This window comes from Lagenorhynchus albirostris, chromosome 5 (assembly GCF_949774975.1).
Source record: "Lagenorhynchus albirostris chromosome 5, mLagAlb1.1, whole genome shotgun sequence".
Lineage (NCBI taxonomy): Eukaryota > Metazoa > Chordata > Mammalia > Artiodactyla > Delphinidae > Lagenorhynchus > Lagenorhynchus albirostris.
Window position 1 is genome coordinate 77603565 of NC_083099.1, and position 14779 is coordinate 77618343.

A 14779-nucleotide genomic window follows, 5' to 3' on the forward strand; every position below is an offset into this window, starting at 1 on the left:
AGAACTCCCAGGATCCACTCTCCCAACAACTTTCACACATAATATAGTGTATGAAAGCACTGTTGATTATATTTATCATGTTGTACATTACATCCCCAGTACTCATTTATCTTATAACTGCAAGTCTGTACCTTTTGCCTACCTTTCACCCAGTTCCCTCTCCCTATACCCCCTGTCTCTGGTAACCACAAATCTGATCTCTTTTTCTATGAGTTTGTTTATTTTTGAAGTATAACTGACCTACAACACTGCTAGTTCCTGTTACACAGCATAGCGATTCAATACCTCCATATATTTCAAAATGATCACCAAGATAAGCCCAGCCATGAGCAGTCACCATACAAAGATATGATACAATTATTGACTATATTACCCACACTGCACATTTCATACCTGTGACTCAGCAATCTCTCTAACCTATTCCTCTCCTTCCTACATTGAGGGATTAAAAACAAATGGTATAAAATTTGATACTGAATTTACTGTGAGGATGATTCTGAAGATGTTCTCTAGTACTTATTCACAGGAGAACTCTTTCAGGAGTCAGTCTCAGTATTGTGAAAAACTGTTGAGTCTCCTGATCAAATGCTTTGCTCTTTGATTTATGGACATTATGAATCTTATAGCTGAGTGTTTACTTCTTTACTTTGTCTACTAGGCAGATCAAGGACAAATTTGAGGGCCTCCTCTAGTAACTATCTAGGACGTCATGTTATGTATTTTTGTGAACTAACAATACCTCTGTAATTATCTTAATTTCCCTGCCCTACTTTTCTTTTTGTCCATATTTATGTTATCTGAAGGTATATCTTTGTAGTACGCTTCAAATCTTTTTTGAATTATTATGTAATAATAATAATATATGTATTATTAAGTACATGAATAAACAGAGTGGTGGCAGTACAAATAGGGAATAAGAGAAAATTTGCAAAGAAAGACAATGCAGGCCTTACTGGCAGACTTGTTATTACAGATGAAGGGAAGGTACTCAAAGATCTCTAGCTTTACTCAGAAAGTGGTGGAACCAAAGACAGAAAGCAGGAAGGAAGGGGAAATGATGAGATGAGTTAGATTTTAGGGAAATTGATTTAGCAGACAGATATTCAAGTGGAGACTTTTTTAGGCCACTTGGGAACTCAAGTTCTAGAACTTGAGTCAAAGATCCAGGTCGGTGATGTTGATTTGAGAGCTATCAACACTGAAATAATAGCTGCAGCCAAGAAGAGTAAAAACGTTCCCTGGTGAACTGCAGAGACAGAATACCAAAATATAAATCCTGTGGGTTACCTAGGATTAGGGGTTTAGGGGAAGAACAGATGCCAGTGAAAATGAAAGGAACATTAGTTAAAGAAGGAGAAGAAAGCATCAAAATAATACTGTCCTAGAAGTCAAGGGAGAAAAATAATTTCAGAAAAGAAACTTTCTAAATTAATGTTTAAAAGCAGAAGATGCCAAAATAAGGGAAATGAACAGGGAAAGGACCGCTGGATTATCAAGGAAGCAAGGAGCAGAAGCACATAATCCTGATCTGATGTGCTAGTTATCAACTCCAACTTTGCTAGTTATCAACTCCAACTTTGCTAGTTATCAACTCCAACTGTGGAGCCATATCTAGGAGTTATTATTAGCTTGCTTCACAAAGTAAACATATATCTTTATTATTCTAATATATTACAATCTAATATATTGTAATAACTGACACAAGAATTTCAATGTCTCAGTAATCATAGTGACATGAGTAGAATCTAGAATTTAAAAACTAATTGCCGTAAAATATTTCTAATTCTGGGTAAAAATGTGATAGGAAGTGAATGAAAGTGTATTTATCCAGGACGATGATACCTCTATCTCCACCGTGTAGAAACTCCATGTCAGCGGAAGGCTTACCTTCTCTATGATGAGGTGTGCACAGGTCTCATTAAACTTGCTTGCCACAGTTTTGTATTCTGAATTATCAGGCTGTAGCTCAACCACACGGACTTTCTGCTGCTTCATATCACTCCAGTATAAGGGGATCTCAACTGCAAAGTAGACATTTGAAAACTCCCTCGCACCTAGAAAGGCTCATCCGCATAGTCCACATTCCTGGTATGCTTTGAAAAACTGAGTATCATTTGTGCTCTTGTTTTACAATCTCCTAATTCAAGGTGTTCAAGAAGCCCCTTATCTTTCTAGAAGAATGTTTTCAAAATGTGGACCACAGATAACCCGCCTCAGAACCAACTGTAACACTTGCTTAAAAAAAAACTCACAGGGCTTCCCTGGTGGCGCAGTGGTTGAGGGTCCGCCTGCCGACGCAGGGGACGCGGGTTCGTGCCCCGGTCCAGGAAGATCCCACATGCCGCGGAGCGGATGGGCCCGTGCGCCATGGCCGCTGAGCCTGCGCGTCCGGAGCCTGTGCTCCGCAACGGGGGAGGCCACAGCAGTGAGAGGCCCGTGTACCGCAAAAAAAAAAAAAAACAAAAAAAAAACTTCACAGATCTACCGAATCAAAATCTCTGAGGGTGGAACCTGGGTACCTGCATCTTAACAAGTTTGATCATGCTCAGATTTGAGAACTATCGGTGTAATGTAACTCAGCTGCATATTCTGTTCAGTCTCTAATCTGTCATAATTTAATAATTTTACATATAATATAAATGATTTCCCTACAATGTTTTCAATAAATAGTCATTAATGTTTTGCTTACAAATGCATGGCTTTTTGCCAGAACTCACCACAACCACCAGGCCTTCCACATCTATTCTTTCATTATTCTTCACAGCATCCTTAACAGTTGGGTGGGTGGGAGGTTTTGCTACATGGCAGGTTGTGGTGGCAGCTCTGTCTCCCCGTCTGCTAAACAGAATACTGTATTTGACTTGTCATTTCCCCAGGGTTGCTCAGAGTCTGAGGAATTCGTTCACATTGATCTCTCAATGTACTGAAAGCCAATTCAGTAGTTTTCAGTGGGGGATTTATGTGGTTCAAAGGCAGGAATAGCTGACTACACAAGACAAGTATTCCCTTCTCAGGAATCTTGAAGACTGCTTCCTCATGTGTGTGTCAAAGAATCTTATCCTCGGGGCAGAGGAGCCAGTGACTTCTGGGAGAAGATCCTTCAGGCTCCCCATCCACTCTGGGTCATCAGTCACAGACACAGAGTGCCCACTCTCTGACTAGGCTGTCTTCAGTCTTTTGTTCTAGAAAGGCTTGGGCTTCTTTACAGCCCATGGCTTTCCCTTTCCTGACAGAAGCAGCCATTACCTCCCCAGCAAAACTGGCTCTGGGAAGCTTGTAAACTGTAGAGATGAGAACAAATGCAACATTTGACTATTGTTACCATTAAGATAATAATGATCAGCTGTTGGGTACACCCTGTGCTGTATTTTCGTGGCCAAAGTGTAAGCTCCTTCAGCTGAGACCAAGTTTTCTATTTTCTTCCATAAGGGTACTTGGATTTTATCTACTTGAACAACATTTTGATGTATGTACAACACACATCACAGGCATAAAGTAATGGACAACAAGCATGAAAGTTTGATTCACCTTCAGATTTTGTATGGCGCCGAACAGGTAAACTCTTTCCCTTTGCATCTGTAGCAGTGTATGTTTTCAAGTCCACTGTGTAGCTCTGATGATTAATTTTAACATCAATTGTCTTTCTCTTTTGTTTCTTTGCATCCTCCAGTTGCATATTGGTAATTTTGTCAAAACTATGAAAATTTTTATCGTCCTTATATTGCCATTCCACAAAATCACTGGTACGATCTGCCAGGTATTCCTGTTCTTTGGACAATCTAACTCTCTTGATCATGTCCTCAATTGCATTTCTAACCTGTACCACATCTTTGGTAATTCCAGAAACCTCAATCAAAGGTCTTTCACGGTCCAAGGAAATGGAAATATTTAACTTCTTCTGAAGCTCATTCAATTCCTGGTATTCCTTTACATCAAAGTTTTTGATACATTCATCTTCACTGGTGTAGGGACACTGTTCCTTTTGAATGAGATCCTGTATCCAGAAGAGGACGTTTTCTACACTTTTTACATTTTCACCACACACCTGAAATATTGCTGATTCTGTTTTCTTTTCTAAAACCAAAGGAGTCTGTTTTGGGGGAGATTTACTTGAGAAGCCCAAGAATGCTAAAAAAGAAAAGAAAGGAAGATTAGCTCTTTCTTTCTTTCCTTCTTCCTTCCTCCCTCCCTCTTCCCTCCCTCCCTCCTCCCTCCCTCCCTCCTTCCTCTCTTCCTCTCTCTCTTTCTTTGTCACCATGCTGTACATTACAACCCTAGGACTTGTTTATCTTATAACTGGATGCTTTTACCCTTTTGACCAACTTCACCCATTTCACCCAACTCCCACACCCCCTGCACCCACCGGCAATCACCAATCTGTCCTTTGTATAAGTGCTATCATACAGTATTTGTCTTTCTCTGTCTTATTTCATTGAGCATAATGCCCTCAAGGTCCTCACATGTTGTTGCATGTAGCAGGATTTCCTTCTTTTTTATGCCTGAGTAATATTCCATATACACCACATCATCTTTATAATTCATCTTTCAATGTTTCCATGTTGTGGCTACTGAAAATAATGCTGCAGTGAACATGGATTCCAGAGAGTGATTTCATTTCCTTCAGATAAATACCCAGAAGTGGAATTGCTGGATCCTATGGTAGTTCTATTTCTAGACTTTTGAGGAACCTCCATGCTGTTTTCCACAGTAGCTGCACCAATTTACATTCCCACCAACAGTGCATGAGGGTTCCCTTTTCTCCACATCCTCACCAACACTTGTTATTTCTTGTCTTTTTTTTTTTTTAAAATCATTTATTTTCCCCTATGTTTTCTTCTAGGAGTTTTATGGTCAGGTCTTAACATTTGAGTTTTTAATACTTTTTTTTTTTTTTTTTTTTTTTGGCTGTGACATGTGGTATGTGGGATTTTAGTTCCCTGACAAGGGATCAAACCCATGCCCCCTGCAGTGGAAGCATGGAGTCTTAACCACTGGACCACAAGGGAAGTCCCTTGTCTTTTTTTAAAATATTTTATTTATTTATTTATTTATTTGGTTGCACTGGGTCTTAGTTGCAGCAGGCGGGCTCCTTAGTTGCAGCTCACCTGCTCCTTAGTTGTGGCATGTGAGCTCTTAGTTGTGGCGTGCATGTGGGATCTAGTTCCCTGACCAGGGACCGAACCTGGGCCCCCTGCATTGGGAGCACGGAGTCTTAACCACTGTGCCACCAGGGAAGTCCCTCCCTTGTCTTTTTGATAATAGCTGTTCTATCATGTGAGGTGATCACTCATTATGATTTTGATTTCCATTTCCCTGATGATTAATGATGTTGAGCACCTTTTCATGTACCTATTGGCCAGTTGTATATCTTTTTGGAAAAACATCTATTCAGATACTCTATTTTAAAATCAAATTGTTTGGGGTTTTTTCTATTGTTGTATGAGTTCTTTATATATTTTGGATTTAACCCCTTATCAGATATACGATTTGCAAATATTTTCTCCCATTCAGTGGGTTCTCTTTTCATTTTGTTTATGATGTCCTTTGCTGTGTAGATTTTCAGTTTGATGTAGTCCCACTTATTCATTTTGCTTTTGTAATTTTAGTGTAAAATCTAAAAAATCATTGCTAAGACCAGTGTTGAGGAGCTTACCCATATGTTTTCTTGTAGGAGTTTTATGGTTTCAAGTCTGTTTGTTCTACCTCAGAAGTGCCACTGGAATTTTGATAGGGATAGCATTGAATCTGTAGATTGCTTTAAGTAGTATGGATATTTTAACAATATTAATCCTTCCAATCCATGAGCGTGAACTATCTTTCCATTTATTTGTATCTTCTTCAGTTTCTTTCATCAATGTTGTATATTTTCATGATACAGGTCTTTCACCTCCTTGGTTAAATGTATTCCTGGGTATTTTATTCTTTTTGATGCAATTATAAATGGGATTGTTTTCTTAATATCTCTGTGACAGTTCACTAAAGATTAGCTATTTCAAGTCAGACAGAGAAAGACAAATACTGTATGACCTCACTGATATGCAGAATCTGAAAAAAAAAACTCATAGAAAAAGAGATCAGATTTATGGTTACTAGGAGTAACCATAAATTACTCCTAGTAAAGCGGGGTGAGGGTGGGAGGAGATTGGAGAAAGGCGGTCAAAAGATACAAACTTCCAATTACAAGATAAATAAGTACTAGGGATGTAATGTACAGAATGATGATTGTAATATTGTGATTTATAAGAAAAAATAGGGCTTCCTTGGTGGCGCAGTGGTTGAGAGTCCGCCTGCTGATGCAGGGGACACATGTTTGTGCCCCGGTCTGGGAAGATCCCACATGCTGCGGAGCGGCTGGACCAGTGAGGCATGGCTGCTGAGCCTGCGCGTCCGGAGCCTGTGCTCCGCAACGGGAGAGGCCACAACACTGAGAGGCCCGCATACTGCAAAAAAAAAAAAATACATATATATATATATATATATATATATGAAAAAATATATTTGGTCAGAATGACCAAATATTTTTCCCATATATACAGTGTTTGGCTTGTGCTTGGTATCTGAAGCGGAAGGCAGTCTTGGGCACTGAGCCCTTTACCTGTGGAATCTGATTCCATCTCTGGGTAGATGATGTCAGAATTGAGTTGAATCCTCAGACACCCTGCTGGTGTCTGAGAATTGCTTGTAGGCACAGGGAAGCCTCCATACACATTGGAACTGGGTCCAGAAACCTTCTTTAATGACTGTAGTTAACACTACTATATGATAGATATGAAAGTTGTTGAGAGTTCTTGTCACAAGGAAAAAATCCTTTTCTTTTTATTGTATCTGTGTGACATGATGGATGCTAACTAAACTTATTGTGGTATTCGTTTCACAATATATGTAAGTCAAACCATTATGCTGTATACCTCAAACTTATACAGTGATGTATGTCAACTCTATCTCCATGAAGCTGGAAAAAAGCTAATAAACTACCAGAAAAAAAAATAGCTATTTCTCATGTGACATCAATATTAGGAACATGTATTTCATAAAAATGAACAACTCACATGTCATTTTAGACATCATAGACTGCTGGGGAGAAGCCTGAGATCCTTCTCTTTTTTTCATGATGGCATAAAACACATCCAGTAATTGAGGCAGAAAGATAACAACTTTAACTTTTTTCATAGACTGGACCAATCCTTTCTGAATAAAGTCTTCAATGGCATCAATTATGGCTGCTGCAACCTTATCTGGGTCTTGGTTGGCACTTCCTAGAAAGGCAAATAATAAAAATGATTGGGAAAAAAAAAGATCCAACTGGATTTGAAAAAGAAGACCCAACTGGAGAAGGCTGAGGAATAAATTAGGGATTCTGATTCTCAGAATAAATTCCCACTCCTTAACTCTTTCATCACCATGGACTTTTCTAAAATGCATCAGCAGACACCCTTGAAGTCCTAGATGTAACGGGGAGTTTTTGTTCCAGGATGTCGGGAACAGCCCAACAATGAACAAAGGGCCCAGAAACATAACTTGGTGTCTGATATCTTATTTGCTCTATTCAGCTGATCCCAGCTCACTATGTTCCTCTGTGTTACAGAGCACAGTTAACCTTTCTTGGCTCACTGGTGTCCTCAAAAGATCCACAAAAAGCAAAAGATGCTAATGTATGTTGAAATGTCATGCTCTTTAAAGAGAACAGGTCTTCCCTGGTGGTACAGTTGGTTAAGAATCCGCCTGCCAATGCAGGGGACACAGGTTCGAGCCCTGGTACAGGAAGATCCCACATGCTGTGGAGCAGCTAAGCCCATGTGCCACAACTACTGAGCCCGTGCTCTAGAGCTCGCGTGCCACAACTACTGAAGCCCGTGCCCTAGAGCCCGTGCTCCGTAACAAGAGAAGCCACCGCAATGAGAAGCCTATGCACCGCAACAAAGAGTAGCCCCCACTTGCCGCAACTAGAGAAAGCCCATACACGGCAACGACGACCCAACACAGGCAAAAAGTAAATAAATAAAAGAGAGCTAATTATAAATAAATTAATTAACTTAAAAAATAAAGAGAACAGCATTATTTTTTGTTCAGTCATTTCTTGACTATTACGTATATATCCTTATTCTCTCAGATGTCTTTGGGGACCTGATTTAAACTGAGCTCATTTCGTAAGACACCTAGAGCCATAAGCTATTTGTTATAATCTATAATTCTTTGCATACAAGTTATCCATGAGCCTCCAAAAGTTTTTCGTCCCACGGTCACTGTGATTTTAGCTGACCTGCAGGGTTCAAGGTTGCCACCTGAGCAAGGTCTTTTCCTATTTTAAGCATGCTCCACATCTTGTTTCTCAAGCCTACTGGCTAGGTAAGATCATGAAAAGTTCCTTGAAAAGGCTCACGAAAAGCCATGGAAGCAGTTCCAGGTGAATAGCAGCTGTCACATTGCGGGGTGGGGAGTGGGCAATGTGAAAGTCCTCTGGCCAACTTGGTGTGATAGACGAAGGGCCTACTTGGGTTATCCCTGTTGACCGTGCCCACTATTACTGCAGAAAGGAGAGCAGACCTCTGTGGCTTGGCTATGGGGACAACTGTAGGAATGTAGACAATCCCCATATAAAACTAACCTAGAAGGTTTGTGCAGGTTGTTTTTTTTTAATTAGATGATCGGGGAAAGAGGGAGATTCTCCATTGCAATGTTGTAGTTATTCCATGCTATCTGGAAGAATTTAAATGGGAATGTTCAGATATATCCATTCACTCTCAATAACCTAAGCACTTGGGACACAGAGGATGTGATATGTGGGGATGAACAGGTGTTCAACAGGTGAAGTACGGACACCTGAGGGAAAGGCTACACCAGACAGAACTGTGTAAGAAGTGTGATATGTTGAACCTGGCGTGTTCAGGGGAACAGGTTTGTTTTTGAGAAAGATAAACGGGGGAGGTAGGGGGGTAGGTGGAGGAGGCACTGGAGCAGGGAGCCAGGTCTAAACAGGAGAATTTAAATAAAGGTTTAGGCAAAAGACAAGAGCTGAACAAAGAGACGAGGCCAGAATGAAGAGCTGGCTGTAGGGATTGAGGAGTTATTTAGAAAGTAAAGTCAGCAGGACCAAGTGGCCAACTGGCTTTATACTTGCCCCTTTGTTCCCCGTCTTTTGCCACCCACAGCCTTCACGTGTATTTCATAAGTCCTGTTGCACTGCAGTTGTTTGTTGACATGTCTGTGTCTCACAGAAGGCCAGGTGCCCCTTGTGGACACCAGGTGCCCCTTTTCTTAGTCATCTTTCTATCCCCGCTGCCTCAGCTCAGTGCCCGGCACATGCAGACACTCAGTAAATATTTAATCAAACTAATTAATCAACTAATGCACATAGGCGTGATGAAGAAGGTAGAGTCAAGGATTCTAGATAGAAAGTGATGTTTTTAACATGCTCAGGGATATAAGAGGAAGGGCAGGTGTGGGGGAGAAGACAATGAACTGGAGTTTGGAGTTTGCTTTGAGCTTGAGGTACTTGCAGGTACCAGTGAGCACCTATTCTCTCCCCTCAAGCCTGTGAGGAACAGTGAGAGGGCTTCCTTTACTGCCAGCAACTGTCTCAATCACAGTCTCAATCCAACTCATAATCACCACTGAGGGAGAAAGCTCCCCATCTGTTAGTCTAAGGGCCTGCTCAGGTGGTGATAGAGACAGGTAAAGAAGATGAGGAAGGAGAATTTGCTAACCTTGATTTACTTGTGCAGACCAGCAATGCAACCAGGTCAGTGGAAAAAACAACAGGTTTGCAGTAAGCCAGAAGTAATTATACAAAACTAAAACTGCCTCATTTCCTTATTTCTTCTTTGACTCCACCCAGGGACTCCCTTGGGAAGGTCTGTGCCACCCTTAGGCTGCCTGCTTTCTTGGCACAAATAAAGTTAAGATGGAAACACAAGACAAGAGCTCAGAGGAAAAAGCAGATGGAGATAGAGACTGGGGAATCATTAGTGGGTGTCCATAGAAAATGATAGATGATCGATAGATAGAGGATACATAGATGATAGACAGACAGATAATACATTGGCTAATCTGCTAGGATTGAATGATACTACAAGGGGAATGAAAGCATAAAGGGAATATAAATTATACTTTCAGAAACAGAGAGCTAAGGAGACATAACATTCTATGTGGGAACATTAAGAGGAATGAAAAATAAGAGAAATCAAAGTATCGGAAAGAGAATTAGAAGAAGGCCCAGAAAGTGACAAAGATGGTTAGGTTTATTAAGGCTAAACTTTTGGAGGGCCTAGAATGCCAGTGTGAGACACTCAAACTTAGATTCCTGAGCAGTGGAATGGTTAATCCAGTGCTGAGCCTTCTCTTTCTGGGACCAGTCAGCTCCATTCCACTTCAAGCCTGAGAGCATTTGCCTCCCCTGAGCAGCTCTCTTAAAGGAGACCAAGCAGGAATCCCTGATTAATGCACATGACTCAGATTGCTGGGGAAAGAGCTCAAAGAGCATCACCTTACAAATGATAAGCCCAAAGCACCATCCTTGTAAATGAAGACTCATACAATCATTATGTAGTTTAAGGAAAATAAGAAACTTCCAAGAGGCAGGCAAGCTGAAAGGAGGAAGGTGGAGAGTTTCTGACCCATTAGAACCCACTGGATTCTGGCAACTGAGAGGTCGCAATGCCCCACGGCCAGCCCACTGTCAAGGAGGTAAGAGAAGATGGACAGCCATGCTGTCTGAGAGTCGGCCATGGGGAGGCGGAAGTCCATGCACTGATGTTTCCATGGAGAGGGGATGGAGGGGAAGTCAAAGACTAAATAATGGGGGATGTGTAGAGGATGGAAAAGAGAAAGGAGCTCATGAAAGCAATGAGAGATGGACTTTCTTTCCTTTCCCCTCCCTTCCTCTCCCTTCCCTTCCATATTAGAAAGCAAATGTCTACTATCCCAATACTCTCTTCAGTTTTCTTCAGTTTTCTCTTTTTTACTTAAACTATCCACAGACTTTGCTCCTTCCCTCGGGGGCTGCCCTGGCTTGAGGAAGCTGCCCTGATGTAGACTCAGCAATAAGTACATTAGCCATCAGCACCAATTCCAAGGGAAACTGGTCACCTTCGGATTTAGCCTTGACAGCCAGAGGCTACAAACCTGTCCCGATGGCTGGGAGGCAAACGGATGAGTAATTCCGCTTTTCACACTCTTGCAAAACACAGGAAACCGATCTCTTGACATTATTTCCACCAATGACATGAATAATATTCTTGCACTTCAATAATCCACCTTTGGTAATTATATAATCTCTGTGGCCCCCTTGAGCTGGGAAACACAAGACAAAAAGATGCAAAATTAGATGCTGAACCCACTCTTTTTAATACATCTTTATTGGACTATAATTGCTTCACAATGCTGTGTTAGTTTCTGTTGTACAACAAAGTGAATCAGCCATATACATACATATATCGCCATATCCCCTCCCTCTTGAACCTCCCTCACACACTCCCTATCCCACCCTTCTAGGTGGTCACAAAGTACCAAGCTGATCTCCCTGTGCTATGCTGCTGCTTCCCACTAGCTATCTATTTTACATTTGGTAGTGTATATATGTCCATGCCACTCTCTCACTTGGTCCCAGCTTCCCTCTCCCCCTCCCCGTGTCCTCAAGTCCATTCTCTATGTCTGCGTCTTTATTCCTGCTCTGCCACTAGGTTCATCAGTACCTCTTTTTTTCTTTTTAGATTCCATATATATGCATTAGCATATGGTATTTGTGTTTCTCTTTCTGCCTTACTTCACTCTGTATGACAGACTCTAGGTCCATCCACCTCACTACAAATAACTCAATTACGTTTCTTTTTATGGCTGAGTAATATTCCATTGTATGTATGTGCCACATCTTCTTTATCCATTCATCTATCAATGGACATTTAGATTGCTTCCACGTCCTGGCTATTGTAAATAGTGCTGCAATGAACATTGTGGTACATGTCTCTTTTTTAATTATGTTTTCCTCAGGGTCTATGCCCAGTAGTGGGATTGCTGGGTCGTATGTAGTTCTATTTTTAGTTTTTTAAGGAACCTCCATACTGTTCCCCATAGTGGCTGTATCAATTTACATTCCCACCAACAGTGCAAGAGGGTTCCCTTTTCTCCACACCCTCTCCAGCATATATTGTTTGTAGATTTGGGGTTGATGGCCATTCTGACCGGTGTGAGGTGATACCTCATTGTAGTTTTGATTTGCATTTCTCTAATAATTAGTGATGTTGAGCATCTTTTCATGTGCCTCTTGGCCACCTGCATGTCTTCTTTGGTGAAATGTCGATTTAGACTTTGAACCCACTCTTTGATTGTTTAAAAAACAAAATGTCTGAATTGGCAGATAAAGCATTTTATGTGAATAAGAAACTCCTGAAATACTAACTTTGATGAATCTTTCTTGCTTCTCTTTTTAACTGTGAGATGACTTTTCACTTCTAATTCTCTACAACTGGAATTCTTTAGTAAAAGGTATGATTTTAAGATCAATATGTTGTCTCCCCAATCCCAGGACTTTCCTCATCCTCCGTAGCTTCCCCTATTCAGTCTTCACTTAAAACTTAGAACCAAAAAGATAGCATTGTGCCTTACCTTGATCAGAACATTCCATTTCCACACTTTTCCCGGCATGTTCTAAAATTGCTTTGGAGACCCCTGCATGAGAAAAGCAAGATGTTTACACACATGAATAAAAAAAATTACAGGACATCTGGATCAGAATGATTGCCTAATTATCTAAATGCTTTCCCCATCATCAAAGGAACCCTATAACTTGGGTATTTCTGATAACAAAGGAGAAAAACTCATAAAAGAGCTGTTCCCGATTATGAGAAACAATGTCAAAATAATTTTTAAATGATGAATTAATAGCAATAAGCCAAAGTTGTAGAAACCAGTTTGGCTATAGCAACTCCTTCACAGGCTCTACTGTGACTATTACACTAGTCAAAATTCTGTAAGTCAAGTACCTGCTTTGAGATTAAATGTCTTTGATGTTGAATTTACAATCACATCTGCCTCTTCTTTGGTGATATCTCCAGAGGCTACCTGGAAAATGATGGGCCCAATCTTCATTTCATGCACTCCTGAATCAGGGTTAGAAATAGTCCCATATAAACCTGACAAGAAAAAAAAAATAGACTCAGTAACAAGTCGACAACAGCAAGAATGACTTAGGTCTCATGGTTCTCACCTGTGCCCCTCTCATCTCTCCCTCTCTCTCTCCCTCTCTCTCTCTCTCTCTCTTCCTCTCTCTCTCTCTCTGTCTCTCTCTCTGTGATCTCTGGCATTTAACCTGGCCCTGGCCTTGAGCCCCTGATGGTCTGTTTTTGGAAAAGGATTATAAAATATAATACATATCAAACATGGCCTTCTGCTGCTGGCTGAGGTGAATTAGCCCACTTGAGCCTTTCTTTCCCACTGACTACAAGTAAAAACATGGGACAAATAACAAAAAGCCACTCTGAGAACTGAGACATGCACAACAGCAGGCAGACTGGGGAAAGGAGTCAAAACTTGAAGGAGGGCTTCCCTGGTGGCGCAGTGGTTGAGAGTCCGCCTGCCGATGCAGGGGACACGGGTTTGTGCCCCGGTCTGGGAAGATCCCACATGCCGCGGAGTGGCTGCACCCGTGAGCCATGGCCGCTGAGCCTGCGCGTCCAGAGCCTGTGCTCCGCAACGGGAGAGGCCACAACAGTGAGAGGCCCGCGTACCGCAAAAAAAAAAAGGAAGGAGCAGCCTGTGCTGCTTCCCATTTTGTTTTGTTTTGTTTTGAAATTTTTCCTCTTTTCTCTCCCAGCTTTGACCCAAGCATGGCCCTAGTTACAGAACTACACAATGAGAACAGGCAGCAAAACTCTCAGAGAATCTCTGTCTTTGCGGCCAGAGGACTGGGAATATGGGTCCCTGTGAGCTGAAGAGTATGGCAGAGAAGCCTCATTATTTTCCATATTTTTCCTTTTTAAATCCAGGCCCTGTACCAAGGTGCCCCGGTTGCAGAACTCCACAGTGGCACCGCAGGGAGCTAAAACTCTGAAAGACATTCTGTATTTCTGTCCAGAAGAATCAGGAAAAAGGGCCTTGTGGTCTGAAAGGTGTATATGTGGTGTATGGGAAATCCCTGTGTTTTTGTTTATTTGGTCCCCTCCCCTCAACCCTCACCCCCTCTGCTTTGCCCAAGGGCACCCCTGATCACGCAGAATAATGAGGCAACAGAACAGGCAGCTTCAACTCTGAGAGAACCTTGTGCTTCTGGCCAGAAGACCTGGAAAATGGGCTTTTGCAAGTCAGAGAATGTAAGGGGAACGCTGGAGTGGTGACCCCCTGTTCTGTGTAAGACTGGAGTCAACCCTGAGCTCACCCCAGAGCTGTGCACGTGGGGCAGACCCAAGCTGCACAGCAAAGGCCTTGAGAATGGAATTGACCTTGGAACCACTGCCCACACAGAAAGTGAGGCAGAACTTGTAGAATGACATTAACTGATTGGCTACCTGCTCAAACAAACAAACAAAACAAGCACCATTTTCCAGAGGATTTTAACAGGACCCAAGTCTTACAACACGATGTTTAAAATGCCCATTCTATAATCCAAAATTGCTTGTCATACAAAGAACCAGGAAAACGTGACCAATTCTCAAGGATAAAGACACTCAATATAGAAGCTAATCCCAAGATGATTCAGATGTTGGAATGATCAGACAAAGACTTCAAAGCATCTACTATAACTACGCTCCCTGAGGTCGAAGTAAACACACTTGAATGTATGGAAATG

At 41.6% G+C, this 14779-nt stretch overlaps 1 protein-coding gene across 2 annotated transcripts in view; it reads right to left on the reverse strand.

Annotated features, from left to right (window-relative positions):
• PARP14 (poly(ADP-ribose) polymerase family member 14) overlaps positions 1 to 14779 on the reverse strand; it is a 49707-nt gene that overhangs the window by 8293 nt on the left and 26635 nt on the right. For both annotated transcript variants that reach the window (XM_060150479.1, XM_060150478.1), the window contains exons 10-15: positions 12978 to 13127; positions 12601 to 12663; positions 11122 to 11289; positions 7050 to 7256; positions 3529 to 4128; positions 1888 to 2021 (exon numbers count right to left, since the gene is read on the reverse strand). In XM_060150479.1, the coding sequence (XP_060006462.1) occupies positions 1888 to 2021; positions 3529 to 4128; positions 7050 to 7256; positions 11122 to 11289; positions 12601 to 12663; positions 12978 to 13127 (1322 nt within the window). The remainder of the gene's footprint in view (positions 1 to 1887; positions 2022 to 3528; positions 4129 to 7049; positions 7257 to 11121; positions 11290 to 12600; positions 12664 to 12977; positions 13128 to 14779) is intronic.